This window comes from Microtus ochrogaster, linkage group LG2 (assembly GCF_000317375.1).
Source record: "Microtus ochrogaster isolate Prairie Vole_2 linkage group LG2, MicOch1.0, whole genome shotgun sequence".
NCBI lineage: Eukaryota > Metazoa > Chordata > Mammalia > Rodentia > Cricetidae > Microtus > Microtus ochrogaster.
Window position 1 is genome coordinate 4,005,997 of NC_022028.1, and position 22,986 is coordinate 4,028,982.

The following is a 22,986-nucleotide window of genomic DNA, read 5'->3' on the forward strand; positions in this document are numbered from 1 at the left end:
ACCAAAAAGCTTTCCTGGTAGAGATTTTGCCTAGCAAGTACAGGGCCCTGGGTTCGGTCCCCAGAACTGCAAAACAAACAAAACACTCTCTTGACTTCTTGCAAATAAGACGTTGAGTATTTGGACTCCAGAGTCCACCCACACTGTCCCTGAGAACCCGACACCTCCCATAAGGAGGCTGAGAGTAACAAGGAGGGAGCAGCAGCTGTTTTAAATCTCCTGAGGAGGGCTGGGGGTCATTGCTCATTGACAAAGCACTTGCTTAGCAAGCAGGAGACCCCGACTGAAGCTCCAGCACTGCAAATATGTTAAAAATGATCTGGAGGAGTGTGGAGTGTGGTTAGGTTAGCGGCCTGGCCCTTGGGTGGGGGCTTGACTAAAAGACGCAACAAAAGGGCCTTCCTGACAGGAAGGTTCGAGCACAGTGGGAGCCCAGTGCTAGACGGGACTAAGCCCAGAGGCTTCCGGAAGGAGGTGAGTGAACGAGGTCTCTCACCCAGAGACCGCGCTGTGAGAGGAGGAGGTGGGCAGGGCGCTGGCAGTTCCGAGGCTGGACCTTGGGTGGGCAGCCTGCAGCCCCCTCCTCCAGCGCCATCCGCCCCCTGCCAGGGACGCCGGTGCCGCAGGGGCTGTGAGCGGTGGGTGGCCCCCCGAGAAGAGCTGTCCAGTCTGTGCCTGATGCCTCTTTTTCCTCCACTCTCTTGGTCTCTTTCAGTTGGAGGAGGACAGACTCTCGGGGCACTCCCTCCCGCGGTACAGCCCCCTGCGACGACTGGCGTCCTCCGTGTTCTCCTCCTCCACGCTGGAGACGGAGCACTACCCTCACCCCGGCGGCGGCGGCTCCTCGGGCTCCTCCGGTTCCCTCATTCAGCGCAGCCGCTCGGCCGAGAGCAGCCCCGTGCGTGCTCCCCATCGGCGCCACGCGCCCCTGGCCGCCGGCAACCACAGACTCGTGCCCTCGGTGCTCCGCATCTCGCGGTCCCAGCTGCAGCAGGTGTGGGCACGGTTCACCCACAAGACCTAGGCTGGGCCCCCCCCCTCCTGGAGGGGGCAGGTGGGGGGGGCTGGGGAGCAGACAGAGACCATGGTTCCTTCCCAGGACGCAATAATCACAGGCCACACAGCCCATCCCACCCACGTGCAATACGCTCCCTAGAAGGTCGGCCCGAGATACTGTAAAACTCCCGCCCCACCAGAGGCTCTGTTCCCAGAGTCTCGGTCCGGGGTGGGCTCCTTTGCTAGGGGCCAGACAAAATGGTGCAGGGAGGGGTGGTGTGCTGGTGCAGCTGGACAGGACGGGGGCTCTGAGATGGAGCAACCAGCGGCTCCAGAGTCCAGGGGAAACCAAGATGTGGGGGAGCTGAGGCACAATCTGGCTGTGGGGTCAGGTTCTGTTTACTCTGTGTCTTTGCGGGTCTGGGTCGGATCCACCCCTAAGGGGTTGGCCGGAGTCGAACCTTAGCAGAGGTGCGCCTGCGTCTGTTTAGTTGACCTGGAATAGGAATGTGATGGAGGCTGGTCAAATCCAGCTTGGGGTGTGGTGGGGAAATGTCTGTACTCAGTGATGGAGAGTGGACAGCCCTGCGACCTAGTGAACATTTCCCATGGCAACACCACCAAGTCAGAGTCCCTCCCTTTTCTTCCACATCTTACCCCACAGGCGCAGGCTGGGTTCATGGTCACCACGGCATCCCCAAGACCCCATGTGTCGCTCCCCGAGAGATTTGACTGCCCTGTCCTCAGAGCTGGGCATGGATAGAGGGGTTCCCAGCGACCTGCAGGCAATATGGAGAACGGGGTAAAGGAGATTGTAGGCACAGGGACATCTCTCAGAACAGATCCCAGACAGACAGCTCAGGTCTGCCACTCTCAGAGGTGTGGTGCAGACTGGACACAAGGTAGGCAGCCAGAAGGGGACCTAGACACTCCTGGGCAAGTACCCGACTGTCCCCTTACCTTCATGCACTCCTCAGTTCCCCAACCTGTCACTGCAGGGACCCCACCTTTTCCCATCTTCATTCCTGCCCACGGCAGCCAGCGAGGCTTAGGGAATGGCGGTGAGGAGGCTGCCAGAAAGGGTAACGCCTGGCTGGGGAGGAGAGGAGGCTAGGGAGTTTGCAGACCATGTTTGCGGGGATACATGTACCCATGTGAGTTGTGCTAATCCATGCGTGTGCACACAGCAGGGCTGTCAGGGGTGAATGCTCAGGCTGTGTCGTGCACAATTCCAGAGAATGCTATTTACATAGATTCTGGTATGACCAGCACCTACTGAAGTTACACGGTGCTGCAGCTGTGTGCGCGTGTGTGCCTGTGTGTGTGTAGTGTGTGTGCACACGCGTGTGTGCCTGTGTGTGTGTAGTGTGTGTGTGCCTGCGTGTGTGTGTAGTGTGTATATGTGTGTGTGCGTGTGTGTGTCCTTGGTAGCTTCCTAGGTCTTGCTTCTGCTCTACTCTTCTCTTTATGTATTTTCTCTCTGACCTGTTTTTTTCCCAACTGTGTGGCCCATCAATTTCCTTAAATACCCCTGATTTTAGTAGCGGTCTTAGGGCCCCTGAACCAATATGGGGACACTTCAATCTAGTGGGCGGTGGCCAGGAGTCAAACTTTCCACGTATGCACATGGCCAGCATTGTGCTGTGGCTCAGCAGCCTGAGAGTGGTTCCTACAGTTTTAAACACTAATGCCTGTGCCAAGAGCATCTTTTCCATGTAGCAACCAAACCAGACCCTAGTTCTAATTATATGTCTTCCTCAAGCCAGGCTGCTCACTTTTCAATGTCCACAATCCCAGGGCTCTCTTGTCCTCTTGGCTCTTCTGGATGGCTTTGCCTTCTGCCCAGGCAGGAGTTGGGGGAGGGAGTCCAGGGAGACTCCTAGAGAAAGAACTGAAACACAAAGCACAAGGGAGGGGGCGGGGCTACACAGCAGCCCCTCCCTGCTTCCAGCGCTGCTTCCCCCTCCCCTTAACCTTTGCCCTCCACACCACCCTCCCCCACCCCCGTGACGGCAGGGGTTCTCTTCGTTAGCACTGGGATTTCTTGGCACCAAGTACTTTGCTATCTGGCATTCCTTTCCAGAGGGCTCCACCACCAGACCTGAACAGTTTCACCTCAGTGACTGGAATTGTCCCTGAGGTGTTTCAAGATCCCCAAGTGCCTTAAGGCTTATCAAAGATAATGGCTTGACTTGAGTCTCAGTTTTAGCATTATATAACATATAACTGTTTCCCAAGCTTCTAGGGATGGGGATCTGTCCCCATCTCTCAGTCACAAAGGACAACATTTGTAGGAAGGCAGGTGTCCTTGAAAGCCAGGCCACCATTCAAAATGTCTGGCCCTCCAGAAGGCATCCTTGTGAACTGGCCTCTGTGGTGGAGGACTTTGTAAGCTCGCCAGCCGTGATCTTGATAGAGCTGTGTTTGGGGCGGGGCTGCTCTGACCTGTGTTAGTTAGAACAGGGTCGTGTGGAACTGGGTGGAGGGCTGCACGGTCTGGGGCCAAGTCTCTGGGTCCCATGCATGGAGGGACAAGCTGAGAGCCTATAGCGGTGTCAGACCCTTTCCTTCTGTAGAATTTCCCAGAGTGTTGGAAAAGTGAGTGTCCGCTGGGGGGCGGACACAGCTTCTCCAACGCCAGCTTTGCCGGTGGGCAGCACCCCTGGCCACGCTCAGAGCGTGGTGTTTTCGCACTCACACCTTGCACACAGTTGTGTCTGCGGGCATTTTGTAGTTCATCTCGTCGTCACACAGCGCTTCCCACGTGCCAGGCCATGATCTGAGCACTTGACAAAATTAACTCACTTGAACCCCATACTAACCTAGGAGATAGATCCCAGTGTTACCGTAGCCTTTAATGGATTAATCATATATTCCCTTTACAGGAACATAAATTAATAGAAAAGCCACCTGATGCTGAGTAACTGAGCTCTCGTTCCCTGGGAAGCTTTAGCTATTTTAGTCTGGATGTCGTTTTCCTGCTGATCCCCTCGGCATCTCTCCTTCCTTCCCAGTCACACCTGTTATGGAACCGCATTCGGCTCTGAGGCAGCCCAGAGCAGCAGGCTCCGTTGGTTAGACTCTGTCTTCATCCCACGACCACCATTGATCTCACATTGCCCAAGAGTTGGATAGCAGCGCTGAAGATTAGGTGGGCAGACTAAGATACCGTAAGAACCCTGACTTTAGTCCCGCTGGAGGGGCGATAGGGGTCGGGCTCAGCAGAAATGGGCATCACTCCCTGAGTACAGACAGGGGACTTTGAGAGGGTGCACCAACTCACACAGGAGGCCAAACAGTGGCAGTAAGTTTACCATAAATCAAACTCCCACCCTCTGCAGCTCAACCAGCTGTTGTCACTGTCTTCCAATCTTTGTGACCTCTTGAGCTATGGCGCGCGCGCACACACACACACACACACACACACACACACACACACACACGGCAGTTTCTGGAAGAGAGAGCGGGTGACCTAACTCTGAGAACTCCCCACTGCAACCTCTGTCCAGGATCGCAGCTCTCAAAGCAACTCAAGCCAGGCAGCTGCTTAGAAAGGTAGCTGCTAATGGAGCGTGGTGGTGGTGGTGGTGTGTGCGTGCGTGCGTGCGTGTGTGTGTGTGTGCTAGTGTGCATGTTGCCGTGGTGAACTCTGTGTGTGGAGCCATTGGATTTTTTCATTGTGAGTGGAGTAGATAGGGCCAGTATTTTCTAAATGGGAGAGGGTGTGCCCTGAGGTCTGTAGGTCAGTGAAAAATACTATATTAAATTCTTCATAATTAATATTTACCCCATACACTCAAGGCAGCTTGGGTCACAGCAATAACCACTCAGCATCCAGCCCAACACTAACCCTGAACCCAATAATCTCTCTCCTCCTTTCTAGTTAGAGGGAAAACAGACCCAGTCCTTCTCAGTGGGTTGTAGGGTGGCACCTCTGAGCCAGCCTGGTCCCAGCACCCTCCTTCCTACCTCTGTCCTCTGCCCTGTCTTGGTCTCTTTCTGGGGCAGGGCGGTGCTGTCTGTTCAGGCAGAGGTGGGGGAGCCTGGGCCTTTGAGGATAGAAGAAGCTGTCAGTGTTAATGGGTGGTTTGGGGAGAAAGCATGCTTGGGGAAGATGCGGCTCCCATTGGAGGTTGGGGAGCTCTGTTGAGGCTGGGGACACAGAGGATTGTTCTCTGCTGTCCTTGAGTTGATATGGCAATTGGGGTGCAAGTGTAGACATCTAAGGGTAATTTCTGCTGTACCTCAATCTCCACTTAGATACGACACAGTCCTAACTGCAGGGCAGGAGCCATGCCCACCCCATACCGTCTGACATTTAAGGTATTGACATTTAAGGTATCCTTCTCCCTAAGGGAGAGGCCCCAAGGCTGAGGACCATCTCCCTCAGATAACCCCACACATACTCAGTGGGCTTCCCAACCTGGGAGGCCCCTGAGCCCACCTAAGAAGTGGTGGGGGAAGGAATTGGGGTACCTTCCTTAGCCCTCTCCTTTCCCTGGGTTTTCCTTCACTCCACCACTTGCCCTCGGATCCTGCACAGGCTGTCGGTGGGGAGAATGACCACCCACGCACACGCACGCTCACACTCCGCAGCCTCGCGTACACTTCACCCACTCTCCGGACAGCAAACTTAGCAGCCCGACCCGGAGCACACCCGAACCCCTGTTGCGGATTTCTAACTGTAAGGGGGACGTCTGTTGCCCGCTCCAGCACTGTCCCCGCCCCGGGGCCCGTCCTCCCACCCACCCCACCCCAACCCCTGCAGCCGCGCCGCACCTCGAATGTACGTTCGGTCTTTTTAACCAGCTGCTACTTGGCGTGCCCCGGGTACCTCCGGCCTCGGAGTCCCCGCCCCTCCCCGCGCCCCGCCTGGCCGGGACCCCAGCTGGTCTCCGCCCCGCCAAGCTGTCTGCTGCTAAAATTCTTCTCTTGGGTTAGCGCCCCCGCCGTCCGCCTTCGCTCACAGTTTTGTTTGCTTTTCATTTCTGCCGGCTCGCGGCCGCTGGATCCCTGGCCTGGACGGCAAGGTGGGGACGAGTGGGGGACTCGCCCCTGAGTGCTTCCAGGGTTAGGGTGCAGACCAGGGGCGGGGGGAGGGGATGTGGGAAAAGCTGGCTCCAAGAGCCCAACCCCACTATCCCCATTCCGGTTACCTCACCGCCCATAGGGTTGTCCCTACCCTTGGCCTTGCAAATGGATGCCAAAGAGCCCAGAGTTGAGGGGGGAGCCAAACTTTGAGCCCAGGTCTCTCAGAGCCACCCAACCCCACTTCCTTTTGCCCATGTCCAGTCCGTCTCCCTTGTCCCATCCCACCCCATATGCTACTAAGGGCCCTGGGGGCTCCCCAAACATGCCCCCATTTCCAACTCTCCCCCCAACCCCCATCCCCGAAAATAAAACTCAGGGACCAACATCTGCTTCCTTTGCACTTGCTCCGTCGACCCCCCTCCCCCAGGTGGGGGGGCTTCCGTGGGGGAAGGGGCGGGTTCCAGGGCCCCTGGAGTTGGCAGTATTGACAGAGAGGGGCTGGCCCCTGCCCCGTGAAAGGTGGGACCGGTGGTTTGGGGAAACTCAGCCCCAGGACCTAACTGAGCTCCCTCCCTACAAACACCCCTTATTCCCCTCCCGGGGATGGGGTGAGGCGAGGGATGGGAGGGTGGTTGACAAGAAGACCCTCCCGGAGGTCTCCAGTCCCAGCCGGTTTAATCCTGAGCACCCCTCCCTCTCATCCCGTCTTTCCTCAACTCCCTTTTGTATTGCAATAATACTGTATTATACGCTTGCACTATTCCCTTACCCCGGCCAGCCTAAGCATGCACGAGAAACTCAAAACCACACACACGAAGATGGGACGCTTTTTCTTTTCTTTCTTTTCTTCGTTTTCTTTTTCTTTTCTCTTTTTTTTCCTCTTTCTCTCCGGGGTGCGTCCTCCTTAGTGTATATAGCGGCGTCAGGGGCCCCGGACCCGGGTAGAAAAGCATGCACTGAGCCCCCCACCCCCACCCCAGACTGCGAGTACTGTACAAATCCAACACTTGAAACCGACACGCACACGCGCGACGCCGCCACGGGGGTGGGACACGGACACGCACCCACGCGCACACGGCTGGGCACGGGCGGGGGTGGGGGCGCCCCGCCGTCAGGCGTCGCTGTGCGAGGGATCTTGTGCCTTTTAAAGTCCCTGTGTGTTCATGCAGACAATCCGGAGAGCTTGTGTACTACCAAATCCTAATTAAAGACGCCTTCCAGGAACCTTTGCCTTGGCCTGCTTTCTTTCACCGCCCCACTCAGGTCCATGAGGACCTCAGTTCCGGGGGCAGAGTGGAGGGCAAGGGTTGGGCTGGTTGTCGAAGGACTGGGCATGCCGATCAGCTGGGCTCGAGTTGCTCCTCTCCCCCCCCCCCCCGCGCCTCCTTTCGTGGGAGAAAGTGGTGAATGGCCTCTGGTCTCTGGGACCCAGCCTCTGTTGCTAACTGGTCAGAAAGAAATGCGATTGGAAGGTTAGGTCCCACTTGCGGGAATGCCTGAGAGCCCCGTGCCCAAGGAGCAGGAGCGCTGCTACAAGTCCTTGCTCCCCTTCTGCCCGAGGAGCAGCACCCGTGCAGATTTAGCTCAGGGTGTGGAGGCAGTGAAAGGGCCTGGACCCTAAGAAGGCCAGAACCACAGAAGTAGGCTGACTCTCCTCTCTGTCCTCCCTCTTTTGTCCCTCACCTTGGCTGGGCAGAAGACAGGAGCTAGTATATTGACGCCCCGCCCCGGGGCTGACTGGGACAGGTTCTGGCTAGTGTGTGAGTTCCCCCGGACAACCAAAGTTCCTACTTCCCAGGGGCTTCAGAAGCCCCTCCCCCACATACTTGTTGGCTCTGTATTCTAGAGCAGATGAGGGGAGCATGTGGAGGGAGACATTGAGATCTAGTCATGTGTGTGAGGTCTGAGTAGACCTGGTAGCCTTGTTTCCATCTTCCTCCTCCCTGGCCAGAGTAGCCATCTTGGGGGCAGGGTTTCTTTCTTGGGGGGGGTGGAGTGGAGGGAGGGCTCTTTGCATTCAGAAACACTCAGGGGGGAGAGCAGGTAGACTGAGGCAGGCCAGTGAGGCAGCAGATGTGGTGGAATAGCTGCCAGTGACTAGGTGGTCTTCATGGCCTTTCCTCTCAGGCCTGGCATTGCTGCATGGCTGGGGGCCAGGGTGGAGGAGCATGTTCCACCTTCCGGAACAGAGGCAGCCCTAAAAGGCACACATCCCTCCCCTGGTCAGTGTGTGTGTGTGGGGGGGGGGGTGCCAGCTAACCCTTTGGCTTTTGTCGCTCAGCCTGTTTCACACCCCACAACATTGGGACTTTGAGCTGGAGTGTATTTCCAGGTACGGCTTGGCCAGGATCCAGGCAAGAGAGTCACCTCGTGCACCCTGTGTGAGCTTTGGAATGAGCTGGAATGAAAGGCCTTTAGGGCCATTGTCACAAGTTCTTCCTGGGCAAACAGAGAAAGGGAGACCAAGTTTAGCCATTTCCCCTTCTTTGCAGGTGGCCCTGAGGGAGTGGACATTGACTTCAAAGGGGAGAGCTTCAGGCCTCAGGGAACAGTGGAGAGAGCAGAAACCTGGGGCTTTTGCTAGCTCTGAGGATCTAGGCTTGAATGGCCTGCTTCCCCACGGGTCATAAAGCAGCCCAAACCACCTTCTGATGAACTCTGGATCACCCAGAGCTGGGGTTTTTGTTTTGTTGCCTTTGAAACAGTCTCACTCTCACTATGGGGTCTTGTTTGGTCTGGAACTTACTATGTAGACCAGGCTGACCTTGTACTCACAAGAGACCCCTGGCCTCTGCCTCCCCAGTACTGGGATTAAAGCTGTGTGCCACCATGCCTGGCAACCAGGGAGCTTCAAATCAGCAGGATGAGTAGTGCCAGGGCAGGGTCTGGGCGCCTACACGAACGAGGGAGAATCATAAAGGTCACTGCCCTGGTGAAAGATGTGATCTCCTGAAGTCAGCTGCCACTCGCCAGCACTCCTCAGAGCTGGGCTGCAGCCTCCCCACAGTACTGCCTCTCTCACAGTTTCCTCAGGCTCCCATGGCCAAGCACAGTGTCCTGGACCCCAGCAGACCGGTAGCTAAGAGGGCAAATAGCTCACTAGCCATCCCGGGAGAGGCAGGAAGAGGCTCTGGTCTTGTCTGAGGCGGGAACTCCTTCCTAACAGGATAGTAGACGGGAGAGGGGCCAGGAGGATGTAAACAGAAAACCCAGTGTACCCAGGCTAGTGTGGGTGGCCCTGATCATGTTGGCATAGCTCTGAGATCTGCAGCTCCTTCCCCGACCTCCAAATGCAGAAGGTCCTCCATTCTCCTGTGTGTGAGACAGGCACTAGGGAATTCAGGGTCTTGGTAGCCCTTGTCAACACATTTTCCAGTTTGACCCAGTGCTTGGTCAGCAGCTCTTGCTGCCTCGCTGGCCTGGTTGGCCCTCAGTTCTCCTCCTTCCCAGACAACTAGGGTAAAGGAGCCCAGATGGAAGGCGAAGACTTTTCCTGCGTTATCCAGCTGCTGGGAGGGGTGGGTGTCACCAGCATGGAACCAGGTGTAGGAGAAAGGTGGTCCTAAACAGAATCATTCAAGACCTCAGAAATGGGGTAAGAAAAGTCAGCAGCTGTTCAGTAGGGAGGTGCTGAGGGGTCGTGCGAGTCTGGCGCTGGGTGGGAAGGCCTGCGTGAAGCTCCCAAGTATCTTCCTGTCCTTGGCTGTCAGTGCATTTGCCTGGCCGTGATCCCCATCGCCCCTGGAGCAGCTCTGCCCACTTGCCCAGCTGTTCTCCATAGCTCTAACACTGGCAGGCGTATCATGGGGGCACAGCACAGTCAGTACCTTGGTGTGTTTGCTAGGTGAGTGATGACATGAAGAATGGAAAGATAGTGTGGACAAAAAGAAAACAGCTACTGGGGACTTCAGCAGGATGTAAGGAGGACAGTGACCAAGGCACAGGCGTTTACACAACAGTGCACACATGAACGTGGAGATCAGAGGTCAAAGTCAGGCATTTTCCTCTATCACTTTCCAACTTACTTTAAGAACAAAACCCCGATTTATTTATTCTATGTGCATGAATGTTTGCCTGCATGTATGTATGTGCACCGTGTGTGCCTGAGGCCCACAGAGGTCAGAAGAGGGCACCAGATTTCCTGGAACTGGAACTATGGAGCCACCACACGAGTGCTGGGAACCATCCTGGGTTCTCCGCAAGAGCAGCAAGTGCTCCCAACTGCTGAGCCATCTCTCCAGACCCTCCACCTCATTTTTCAAGGCAGGGTTTCTCTCTGAATCTAGAGCTCATCTATTGGTTAGACTGATTGGTCAGCCAGCTAGGGAAGTTTCCCTGTCTCCACCCCCACCCCAGGCTGTCTCCATCCACCCTCCAGGCAGGTGCCACTACATGCTGGGTTTTTGCTTGGGCACTAGTGATCAGTCAGGTCCCCATGTCTATGCAAGTATGTTACCACTGAGCCCTCTCCCCATCCCCTCTTTTGGTGTTCTTAAGACAGTCCCACCATCTAGCCTTGGCTGTCCTTGATTTCACTAAGTAGCCCAGGTTGCCTGCAGACTCCCAGCAATCTTCCAGCCTCGGTGTCCTCAGTGTTAGGGTTACAGGTGTGTGCTGGCACACCTGCCCTAGGCTATCTTCCTACTATTACTCCCACACTGAGTCCTCAAAGGCAGTAGATTATGCAGCAGATGGTGGGAGCTGAGGAGGGGAAGCACCAGTTGGACGGATGCTCAGCCTTGAAGACCCCAATCTCATTCTCCGCCAGCCTCAGACCAAACGCTGAGCAAATGCTCAAACCAAATGCTACCGCCTGGGCATTTCCTTTGCCTACACTCCAAAAGTCATGGTGAGGTTGGGAGGGGTCGTGGTCCATAAACTAGGGTGAGCAGAGCAAAGGGGAGTGGGCAGATACTCTGAGCTGTCTGCAAGCCTGACCCCTTATGCTCAGAACCTTTGTGGGGGTGTGCATTATGCCCAGTTCTTTTCCTTGTGTGGCGATCCCTTGCTCCACTCAAATAAATGCATGTCTGCTTTATTAACTACCTGACCCAGAGATTTCTAACGTAAAACGCAGCAACCAGGACACTTTGTGTATGTGTGCAAACTGGATATCAACCTTAGTCATCATTCCTGAGCAATCCAGTGTGGGTTTGGGTACAGGGTCTCTCACTGGGTCTGGGACTTGCAGACTAGGCTGGGCAGGCTGGCCAGTGAGATCCAGAAACCCACCTGTCTCTCTCTCCCCAGCACTGGGATTACAAGGGCACACCACGCACCTGGCTCAAGCTTAGGTGACAAACACTTTACCAACTGAGTCATCTGCCCCCAGCTCCCATTCTTTTTTTTTTTAAATTGAAATATAATGACATCATTTCCCCTTCCCTTTCCTCCCTCCAATTCCTCCTGTATCCTATCTTACTCTTTTAAATTGATGGCCTAGTTTCTTTGACCTTTTTTCTTATACACACATGGGCACACACACATGAATATAGAAACTTTATTTAGCATTGCCTGTCTGTTCAGGGCTGGCTGCTTTGTATCAGATAGGCAATCTGAGCTGATCCCTGGGAAAGAGCAATTCTGCCTCTCAGCTGTCTTTAGTTGTCTACAGTTCTCTGTTTAGGGGTGGATCCCCATGACCCCCGGTCATTTTAAAAACACTGTCGGCAATAGCTCAGGCTGACCTCAAGGTCACTCTGCTGCCACGTCTAGCCTTGAACTCCTGCTCTGCTTCCTGAGAGCTGGGGTTACGAGTGTGCACCACCGCAGGCGGTTAAGGACTCCTGAATGAATGAACAACAAGAACCCCCCCCCCCAGGGACTTCATTTACAAGAGAGGGAGAGGGAGAAGGAGAGGGAGAGAGAGAGAGAGAGAGAGAGAGAGAGAGAGAGAGAGAGCGCCAGAGAAACACGTAGAAGGATCTGCAAACAGGGAGAAAGGGAAGCTGATGAACAGGAGGCTTGGAGAACTGTTGAAAGACAATGGGGATTTGTCATGAGGACCCAAGCATGAGACACATGACTCACCCAGGGAGATGCTGATAACATCCAATGGCTAGAGCTTAAATGGGGCAGGGGCGGGGTAGTAAGGAGAAGGTAGGATGCAGGTGGGGGTGGGAGGTGGCTACCGTCCTACACGCACCATCATGACCACTGCAGAGATCAATGGGATCTGAGTTTCAGGAAGTTCAATCAGGCAGTTGTAAGGAACATGGCTGGCCAGGCCAGAACTGAGACAACAGGTTGGTGGCTGTGGAATACTAAACTGGCAGGGAAAAGATCCATGGGCACTCTGTGGGGGGCAGACACTGAGATGGTTATATAGTTCTGTGATGTGGGAGGGGGCACATCCTCATCTGAGGGTGCTGTTGAATGGCCTGGGGGCACAGACAGACCAAGTGTGTAGGAGAGTCAGTTCTGCCAAGGAGGACAGGCCTTTCCAGAAGAGAGGAAATAGAGAGGATATGGGGGAAGTCTAACAGCCAGAAGAGGTTCAGCCATGATGGGGTTGCCAAAGGATCCATCCACAGAGAGGAAAACTTACCTGAGTTCCTGGGAGATAGGGCTGAACATAGTTCTGGCTGACAGGCCAGAGGAGGACAGGAGGAAGAGGGTAGTGCTCCCCTGCTCGCACTGCAGTGTGGGAGGATGGCGGCTACAGAGACCCCGCCCTGGACATCTGTGAGCATAGAGAAGTCCCAGAAAGTGACGCAGTCACCCCCCCCCCCAGTTTCTCAGATGCTCTCTCTTTTTGGCTATTTTCTGCTATTTTCATACCCGAAAGTTGACTTTGTCTGATGAGGGGAGGAGAGGGTAGGGAGAGAGAAGAGTCACTGGGATCTGTCCCTCAGACCGGGATTCCCTGAGCCTTACTGGGAGCCAGGGATCATTCTAGTGCCTGAGGACCCATTGTCTACCTTCTGGCAGGTATCCCTGGTGGGGGGGGTCTCCTGATATAGGGTACAGGTGAGGCCTCCTGGGGCCCAGGAGGGTGGGTGACCTCAGTGGGTCCCTGTGTGTGCCCCTTACAGGTGTTCTCTGTGGCGCCCCCACTTGAGGTGAATGGACTCCCCCGAGCTGCGCCTCTGGGCTTGCCCTACCAGGACTTCAAGAGAGACCTCTCTGATTATCGAGAACGGGCCCGGCTGCTGAACAGGGTCCGGAGGGTGGGCTTCTCGCACATGCTGCTTACCGCCCCACAAGTCCCCTTGGCTCCCTTTCAGCCTCAGGCCAATGGAAAGGAGGGAGAAGAGGAGGAGGAGGAAGAAGAAGAGGAGGAGGAAGAAGACGAAGAAGAAGAGGAGGAAGAGGAGGAGGAAGATGAAGAGGAGGAGGAGGAGGCAGGGGCCCTGGGGGAGGTGCTGGGGCCTCGGAGTGGTTCTAGCAGTGAGGCCAGCGAGCGGAGCACTGAACGGAGCCAGGAGGGGGCCCCATCCACACTGCTGGCTGATGATCAGAAAGAGGTCAGGGGCCGGTCCGTGGCTGATGGGGACCTGGAGCCTGAGGAGGGCTCCAAAACGCTGGTGCTCGTCTCCCCTGGCGACATGAAGAAGTCGCCAGTCACTGCCGAACTGGCCCCTGACCCTGATCTGGGCACCTTGGCAGCGCTCACCCCTCAGCAGGAGCAGCCCCAGCCTACTGGAAGTCAGCTGGATGTATCGGAGCCGGGCACCCTGTCCTCTATCCTCAAGTCTGAACCCAAACCCTCAGGACCTGGAGCAGGGCTAGGGGTTGGGCCAGTGGCCACTGGTGGGGCGGTGGCAGTCACCTCCTCACCCTTCACCAAAGTCGAGAGGACCTTTGTTCACATTGCGGAGAAATCCCACCTCAATGTCATGTCTTCCGGAGGACAGGCCTCCAGGCCAGACGAGTTCAGCACTGGGGGTGAGCTGGGCCTGGAGATGCTCTCTGAGGGGGCCACTGCAGAGGAGGGGGCCCCAGTGCCTCTGGAGAATGGCCTGGCTTTGTCAGGGCTGGATGGAACTGAGACAGAGAGTTGTGTCCTGTCTGGCTTTCCGGGGGAAACACCCTCAGTAGTCACAGACTCGTTGCCCAATGGCGCAGCCCTTGCTGAGGGGCCAGCTCCAGCATCCCCACTGGAGCCAGTCACCAAGAAAGGGACCACTGTCTCCCCCAGCCGCCATGCTATGCCAGGTTCTCGCCCCAGGAGCCGCATTCCTGTCTTGTTGTCTGAAGAGGACACAGGCTCAGAGCCTTCGGGCTCCCTGTCGGCCAAAGAGCGGTGGAGCAAGAGGGCCAGGCCCCAGCAGGACCTGGCACGGTTGGTGATGGAGAAGAGGCAGGGTCGCCTGTTGCTGAGGCTGGCCTCAGGAGCCTCGTCCTCCTCTAGCGAGGAGCAGCGCCGTGCCTCTGAGACACTCTCTGGCACCGGCTCTGAGGAGGATACACCTGCCTCAGAGCCCACAGCAGCCTTGCCTAGGAAGGCTGGGCGGGCAGTGACCACCCGGAGCCGGATTCCACGCCCCATCGGTGTGCCCACGCCTGTGGAAGGGCAGCAGCTTCCTGGCAGACCCCATGGTGCGGCCTCAGCGGCTGACGTGGCCATTACCAGCAGGTGAGAAACGGTGCCAGGACTGGTTGTGGGTAGAGTGGCCACAGAAGGCTTCCAGGAACTTCTCAGAACCAACGTTAGGGGCTATAACACCCTCAGATACCTCTCCCATCTGGGCACTGTTACTTGTGACTTAAGTGTCAGCTCTGTCACTGGGCTCAAGGGAACAGGAACAGCATGATTAGCGGAGATACTGTGAGGTGGGACCAGGGGAGGCTGCAGGAGACCAGCGAGCCCACATACAGTTCCTGGTATGCCACGGGACATTGGAAACCAAAGGGTAAAAGTCTTGGGCCTCCAGTAACTGGCATGAAATAGTATTTTGTATTGATATTAACATAAGCACATTCTAGATTAGAATGCAAAACCCATGGGAATTTTAAAGATGACGCATGACTCTTAAGGAAAACCTCCAGTCATAGCCCAAAAGGTCCCGCATTGCAGGGTGGAACACCGGCCGGTTTATTCATCTGTGCCTGACCTCTTCCATCCCTCCCAGCTTTGACAATGCAGGGCTCAGTGCTCAAAGACATTCTGAAAATGTCCCTCCTTGTCCCTCACCCCGGTCCTTTTCTCTTGCCTTCTGCCCCTCAGCAGGCTCCAGCTACAGAAGCCCTCAGGGTCGGCCACTGCTGCTGACCTCCGTCCCAAACACTCCGCGAGCCGGGGTCCCGGCCCAGTTCGCGCCCAAGTCTCCAAGCCTGCAGCGCCCCGCAGTCCCGGCCTCCCCGCCTCCACCTCGCGCCACCCCAGCGGGTCCCCGCGGAGCCAGTCCCTGCCCCGCAAAGAGAGCTCCTCTCCGTCGCATCAAGCTCGGCCCAGCGCCCCTCCCTCTCGGGGGGTCCTCCAGTCCAGATCTCAGCCCGAGGCCTCCCCAGGGGCCCCCAAGAAAGGACCCAGAGGGAAACAACTGCAGACTCAGCGCGCAGCAACCAAAGGCCGGGCGGCAGTCTCGGAGGGTCGGCCCGGGAACAGATAATGACACCGGCCTGCGGCTCTCTGCGGCACCCCCTACCCTCATCCCGGTCCCCACCCGCAGCTGGCCACACTGGAGCAGCTTCCAGCACAGCCTTACGCGCCCGCGCGCCACCGCGGCCCCAGCTTCCCGCCTGCACTCGCCAGGACGCACGTGAGCACGCGTCGCGCCCTGCAGCCCAGCCAGCCCACTGACCCCGGAGGGTGCGTGTCTCAGTTCGTCTCTCTGCGTCCTCCCTCCCTCCTACCGCCCCACTGCAGGGACAGGCTCACAGCAGATCCTCTGCCCCGGGAAGGCTCAGCACTTATCGCCTGAAGACTCAGCTTTTAGGGCCTGTCCCCTTCTCCCACCAGGTCTTGGCTGATCTCTATGCCCCCACCCAAGGGGCTTACATCTGCTTACACCTCTTATGGCCCACCTTTCCTCATCCCCATCTTCTTCAGCCTCCAACCCTACCCAACAGGAGCAACAGCCTCAAATTCCAGAAGTGTGCGGTCTCTGGACCGCCCACGGTCTCCTAGGAGCCATGGTGGCAATGAAAGGCCAAGCTGGGATTGGAAAAGTGGAAGTCAGAGGTCGTTGGCTTATTTAGGTTTAAGGGGACACCTCTAGTCGGGCTAAAGTCAGCTCTATGAGAGGCAGAGATCGTATGATTCTCGAGAGGGGTTGCTGCCTGGGTCTCTCGACCTTTGCTGAATAGGAATGCATGGGACATCTGGAAGTTTGCCTCCCTGTGAGTGTTTCCCAGTGGGAGTTTGGAACGGGGCTTTGCGGTTACATGCTCTCGGGTCCTCTGGTTCTCAGGACCCCTTGCCATCAGGAATTCCTTCCTCTGTCTAACCTCAGCTTCACTCAGCTCTCCTCTCAGAATCCCACGCAGGTGGGGTGGCTGCTTATCGCCTGCTGTGTGTTGGTCATCTGAAGATTCAGGGACTCTGCCTGGTCACCCTGCCATCTCTGCTGTGGGCAGTGGGCTGGCTCAGGCGTCCTCCCCTTACACAGCAGAGGAAGCAGGATGAGGCAGACTGGCTCCCGGAGGCAGAAGGCCCTTCTCACTTAGATTGTATGCGATGCTAACTGGTGCCCACCCCACCCCACCCCAGTTCTCCCTGGGCCCCTCTTGCTCTGAGCCAGCCCACACAGCTGAGCCGCTCTAGCCTGACATGGGGCCTCCTTCTGCATGTTGGCTTCTGCACAGCTCGCCCGCCCACCTCATCAGGAGCCTGCTAACATCTGGGGCAAGCAGCACCCTGACTGCAGAAGGGACAGGCAGCCCCTCCTGTCTGGGACAGGGACTGCCTGCAGGCCTCCTGTAAAGCACCCACAGCCTCTATCCCCTGTTCTGGTCCTCCTGTCCTTCCCTGAGTGACAGAGAGCAAACCAAGACATTCAGGAGAAAGAGAGGCCTCAGAGGACCAGCGGTCTGGCCACGTCTACACCCAAGATGACCTACTGGGAGCCGCTTGGTGCTGGCTGAACTCCTCATGGAGTTCTGAGGGTCTGGGCAGTTGCTTCTGTGCCAAGAAAGCTGCTCTGCAGACCAGTCTGGGGAGGACACCAGGGTGGATAGTCTTTGTGGTCTATCCCACACTGATGTAGAAGCTCCCAGAACACTCAGGAAACCTCTCTGGATTCAGTTATCTTTGTCACCCCGAGGCCCCCTCTAGTCGCCCTCTAGCCCAGCAGAGGAGTAGAGGGTTCACTTCCTCCTACCCAGGGCTTTTATGAATGACAATCAGTTCATGCCAGGTGGGGACCAGGGCATGACCCTTGGTGCCCAGGTCCTGGGCCTGCTCCTTGCCACCAACTGAACCGTGAATGTAGGGCTCCCCACAGTCTCACTTCTGCTGGAGGGCCGACAACACCCTGGCTTGGAGATGGGAGGAAAGGGAGGCCTGAGAAAGCCCCAGGGTCACCCCACCCCAGCTTCACCCAGCGATCAAGCTGGCGCAGAGGCAATATCCAGTCTACCCTTGGGATTCCTGACCCCCACAGGGCTCCACTCAACCTCAGGCCTCCAGTCTACCCTTGGGATTCCAGACCCCTACAGGGCTCCACCCAACCTCAGGCCTCTGAGTCAATAGTATCATCAGACGAGGAGGAAAGAGGGACAGAAGACCAGCAGAGGTGGGTGGTGAGGGGACTAAGTGCTTCTCCCAGGAAGGAACCAGGGCAGAGGAAGCCAATGTCCTGCCCCCAGCTGAAGCCTGTTCTTTGAGAATCATCCACCCTGCAGTAGGCCCTTCAGGCTCCTACCCCTCCTCTCTGATAGTGTCAAGCGACCACCACCATCCCTTATGTCCCCATCCTGACTGCTTAAGTCACTGGCTCAGATGTGGGGTGTATTCACCTTAATGCGCCTTCCCTCCCCAGCCGTACCATGTGCAGAGGGTACAGGAGAAGGGCCGTGCCCCAGGCACATGGCTCTCCAGCTCCTCCTGAGGGGCCTGGCTTGCTCAGTCTCCTGAGCCCCTTGGGCATATGTTGGGGCACAGGGAGTTGCCCTCCCCCTCCCTGGGAAGCAACAGAAGAATGTTTACATGCCAAACAGAATGTACCAGTCCTTGGCCACCCCTCCCAGTCATTGCATGGCCTCCGCCCACCCTGTGCCCCTGACATCAACGCCTTGGAAGTCGCTGTCATAACTAGGTGGGGGTCTCGAAAGGGAAGTAGCCATTACACCATTAAAAAGCCTGTGGACCTTTTTGTTGGTCTGTTTGTTTTTCGCTTTAGGAAGGGCAGGGCAAAGCCCAGCCCCTGAGGGCGGGGGTGGGCAGGAGAGAAACTGTCGGATGGTGCCAATGGGCAGAGATGTCATCTCCACAGAGAAGGAAGCAGAAGTGCAGGTCTGGTATACATAATGAGTTCAGAGTCTCACAGAAGGAAGAGCTATCCTGGCAAAGCTTGCACTCGGCTCCTTGGCTGTCTTTGCTGAAGGCTGTAGACTCCATTTGGGCTGGCACAGAGAGAAGAGAGAAGCAAAACTATCATTGCCCTAGAAGAAGCAGATAGAAGTGAGTTTCTGAAGAGGCAGAAGGTGTAGCGGCTCACAGGCAACAAACGCCACAGCATAACCCGCCCTGACCAATGCCTGTGACTCGGCCTCTGCCCATCTGCAAGTTTATCCTACAGGTACACTCGCAAAACAACACACGTCCAAAGTCACCCACCGTGTCTGCAGAGCCTTGTCTACGCATCTGAAACCCAAGAAGAGAAAACAGTGGGAGTTTGCCTTGGGTGGTACATGCTCGCTTGGCATCAACGCCCAATGGAGAAGCCAGGCATGGTGGCCTCAGGCCTGTAATCCTAGTAGCCACAGGACCCAAAAGCAGGGGGATTTTTTGAAAGTTCAAGGTCAGCCTTGACCACACAGTAAATTCCAGGCCAGCCTAGGCTAAATGCAAGACTGTCTCAAAAAAAAAAAAAAAAAAGAAAAGAAAAAAGAAAGAAAAAAGAAACCAAAAGCCATGGCAAGCTGTTTATATTTATTAATTTCACTTATACATGTTTTCAGTGAAAAAAAAATTTGAGACAAAGTCTTGCCAGGTAGCCCAGGCTGGCCTCAATGTGCCATCCTCCTGCTTCAACCTCCCAAGTGCTGGGATCCCAGGTGAGTATGCTTAGTTAGGTGGTGTTATTAATGTCTTTGATTATGAGACACTGCTCTTGACCCTATTTATAATATATGGACTATGCATGGAACTGCTTTTCTTCCTTTAAAAAAAGTATTTCATCTATCCTTCTTCTGTGATGGCAATGGTTTTGGTAAGAGATTGTGGACCAGAAAAAGAAATGACTCGAGCAGTCTTAATGGCCGTTGGTTGGGACTGTGGTACATGTGACAGGGACTCCACTGTGGGGTGTCAAGGGATTCAAACTGAAGGAAGCAGCTCATGTTCTTACGGGCCAGTCCCACAGCTCAGAAATGTGTGAGGCCGTGAGGCTCTTGGGACAGCAAGGCAGTTGGATGCTGAGTGTGTCGATCCCGACAGGAGATGGGCTGGATGAGGGAGGATTACATGGGGAGAGACAGGAAGTACCCTTTGTATTCTGAATCCTAAGTTCACCATAAGTGAGTCTTTTTGCTTAGTGGACAAAAACGGTTTCTCGCCAGGCCTGGCTCTGGGCCACACAGCTGGGAAGTGACACCATCCAGGTTAGAAAGCCCACTCTCCCTGGGGTACTGCTCTTGGCTATCCAGAACCTCAGCCTCCTGGGACCCCTTTCCTCTAACTTGAATACCAGTGGACTTTGGGGCCTTTGGCAGGGCCCGATGTACTTTCTCTTTCCTTCTTGTTTAACATGTCCGGAGCAGGACATACTCGTAGTAAATGCTAAAAGCATATCAAATACAGACAACCCTGTGCATGACCCTGACCAGCCAGAGCCCTGTGAGCAGCTTGGTGTGGACCATCACGGACCTTTTTTTATGTTTGTAACAATACCTATCTCTTTCTGTCCATATATATTTCTTATAAATAAAAGAGGAGCATATTATATCTGCTGTCCAGAAACATGGCTTTATCTCCAGCAGTGTGCACTGAAGTACACTTCCTCCCCGACCTGCGACCCCGGGATTGAATTCAGAGTCTTATGCAGGCTAGGCACGTGCTCTCCTGCTGAGCAGTCTCCAGCTTCACTTCATTTCAAAGCTGTTATTGTTAATTTTTAAATCAGGCCAGAGAGAGGTGGCACACGCCTTTAATCCCAGCACTCAGGAGGGAGAGACAGGCAGATCTCTGTGAGTTTGAGGCCAGCCTGGTCTACAGAGTGAGTTCCAGAACAGGTTCCAAAGCTACACAGAGAAACCCTGTCTCAAAAAAATCAAAAATAAATAAATAAATAAAACAAAGAGAAACTAAACAAAAACATGTAAATATACATATTTGTATACATTAAAATATATAATATATAAATGTGTGTGTGTGCACATGTGTGCCAAAGTGTGCATGTACAACTTACAGGGATCAGCTCTCTCCTACCACGTGGGTCCCCAGAATTTAAACTCAGGTGGTCATTGCAGCAAGTACCTTTACCATCTGAGCCATCTTTCCCAACCTCCTCCATCTTTCGAAAGTTATTTTGGGCTGAGCAGTGGTGGTGCACATCTTTAATTCCAGCACTTGGGAGGCAGAGGCAGGCAGATCTCTGAGTTCAAGGCCAGCCTGGTCTACAGAGCAAGTTCCAGGACAGGCTCCAAAGCCACAGAGAAACCCTGTCTCTGAAAAAAAAAGTATTTTGTTGTTATATAACTTACATATAGCTTTCCAACTTAAGTCACACAACTCAGTGTGTTCCCATTTCCACAGTCAATTGTAGAACATTCCCTGCCCATCACTCACCGTTTCTACTGCACGCACAGCCTCAGGCTACCACCAATCTACTTTCTGTCTGTAGATACACCTCCTGGGGGCTTGGGATATAGCTCATTTTGGTAGAGGGCTAGTCTATCATACACAAGACATTGGGTTTGAATCCTGGCACTGCATATACTGGGTGTGTTGACGTACACTCAGAGGGCAGAGGCAGGAGGATTGGAATTTCAAGGTCATCTTCCCATCAGGAAGCTCAGCCTGAGAACACGAAGAACGACTCTTTGTTGGATGTGCCTCTTTAAAAAAAAAATTATTTTTTATGTTTGAAAGTTTTCAAGGAAGCTGAACTGTGCCTTTAATCCCAGCACCTGGGAGGCAGAGGCAGGTGGGTCTCTGTGAGTTCAAGGCCAACGTGGTCTACTGGTCGGTAGTAAGTTCCAGGACCACCAGGGTTCTAAAGAGATACCCTGTCTCCAAAAGAAAATAAAAGGTGTTCGAGGGACTGGAGAGATGGTTCAGCAGCTGAGAGTATTGGCTGTTCTTCCAGAGGACCTGGTTTCAACTCCCAGAAACCACGTGACAGTTTACAATTGTGCTGCCAACTGTAGAGGGAGCCGAGGCCCCTTTCTGGCCTCTGCAGGCTCTAGGTGTGCACAAAATGCAAAGACACAGGCGGGCACAACACCTGTACACATAAAAGAGTTTTATAACTGAAAAGTTGGGTGGAGTGGTGGCCACTAAAGCGTGAAGATGGATCAGGTCCTCAGATGCACACAAAGCCAGACACTCATTGAGCATCTGCAGTCTGGACCAGCTGGCATGGCATGCCCTGTGGTGAACAAGAGACGGAAAGTGAGGACTAATGTCCCGGGTTCCTCTGACTTCCACATATGTGCCTTCATCCTACACACACACATGCGTGGGCACAAGCACGATGCACGTGCAGACACACGCACACCATACACAGACACACATGCAAAGATTTAAAATTACCTTTCAAAATACATATGTACAAGATAAAACAAACTAGTCAGGATTTCAGGAGGCATAGATAGGCAGATCTTTGTGAATTCAAAGCTAGCCTGGTCTTCATAGTGAGGTCCAGCCCAGCCAGGGCAATATAGTGAGCCTCTGTCTCAAAAAACAAGCAAATGAATGAATGAATAAACTATATTTTAGGGATTAACTGTGTAGCAAAATATATTTATACAATGAATTTTATAGGATACAAAAATTATCAAATCCAAAGAGAAAAAGAAAGAAAAGCAAACAGTTGAGACTGCTGTGTCAAAGAACCATGGACGAAATGAGGCTGGAGGACCCCGAGGCGATGTGGCTGTACTTCCATCTTCAGTGGCCGCTGTTCCTGTCTGGCGTGCGTCTCTGTCCACTGTCCGGCATTCATGAGGAAGACTGGCTTATCATATTTGAACAGTGAGGTCACCATCCGTGGGTCACCAGGGCAGGTCTGACAGGAGCAGCTGAACGGAGCTAAGTATGACCTCAGGGTGGGGACAGTCTCCACATGGAGGTCAGTAAGATCCTGAGGTGGGGGACGGTCTTCACGTACCTCTTGTTGGTGGGATGAGATCATTTAGATAAATCCTTCTGCCAGAACCAGTTGTTGGAGGATTGGAATCAGAAATCAGATCTGTGGAGGTTCAAATGAATGCCGCTTGGGGATGGGAGCTGCCAGCTGGAGCACACCTTTCTCTCCTGAGGTCTTCCTATGAGCTCACAGATTACCAGCTTGCTCCTTATCCTGCCAGCATGCGGTGCCTGGGTGTCTGTTGTCCGCTGTGCTGCTCTGAGCATACCTGAAGCAGAAGGAATTGCAGTTTCAGGTTTCTCAGAAAGAGTCGGCTGGGCTTCCCTGCACATCCTCGCCCTAGCTTCCCTGAGCACCCTCGCCTAGCCGCAGCACCACCTGCATCCAAATGTGTCTCTCAAACCAAATCCTGGACAGATAAAAGTGGGCAGCTGAAGAGGAGGGGGCATTCCCAGCTGAGGCAGCAGCATGAGCAATGTGCACGGGTGTGTGTTACAAGGAGAGGGCCCCTTGTTTGTCCCAGCCGCCTGGCTAGCTTACACCC

General features: G+C 54.8%; 2 protein-coding genes across 6 annotated transcripts in view; one reads left to right on the top strand and one right to left on the bottom strand.

Moving 5' to 3' along the window:
- Window positions 1-18,981, top strand: part of Ttbk1 (tau tubulin kinase 1) — a 43,917-nt gene extending 24,936 nt beyond the window's left edge. For 2 of the 5 annotated variants that reach the window (XM_026785715.1, XM_026785716.1), the window contains exons 14-16: window positions 716-994; window positions 13,062-14,605; window positions 15,197-18,981. In XM_026785715.1, the coding sequence (XP_026641516.1) occupies window positions 716-994; window positions 13,062-14,605; window positions 15,197-15,581 (2,208 nt within the window). In that variant the 3' untranslated portion in view covers window positions 15,582-18,981. The remainder of the gene's footprint in view (window positions 1-715; window positions 995-13,061; window positions 14,606-15,196) is intronic. The other 3 variants (XM_026785717.1, XM_005359752.3, XM_005359753.3) reach the window with 3 other exon arrangements.
- Window positions 18,982-22,647: 3,666 nt separating this feature from the next.
- Window positions 22,648-22,986, bottom strand: part of Znf318 (zinc finger protein 318) — a 70,823-nt gene continuing 70,484 nt past the window's right edge. Inside the window, exon 9 of the transcript XR_003378105.1 lies at window positions 22,648-22,710. The gene's annotated coding sequence lies outside the window, so the exon portion shown is untranslated. The remainder of the gene's footprint in view (window positions 22,711-22,986) is intronic.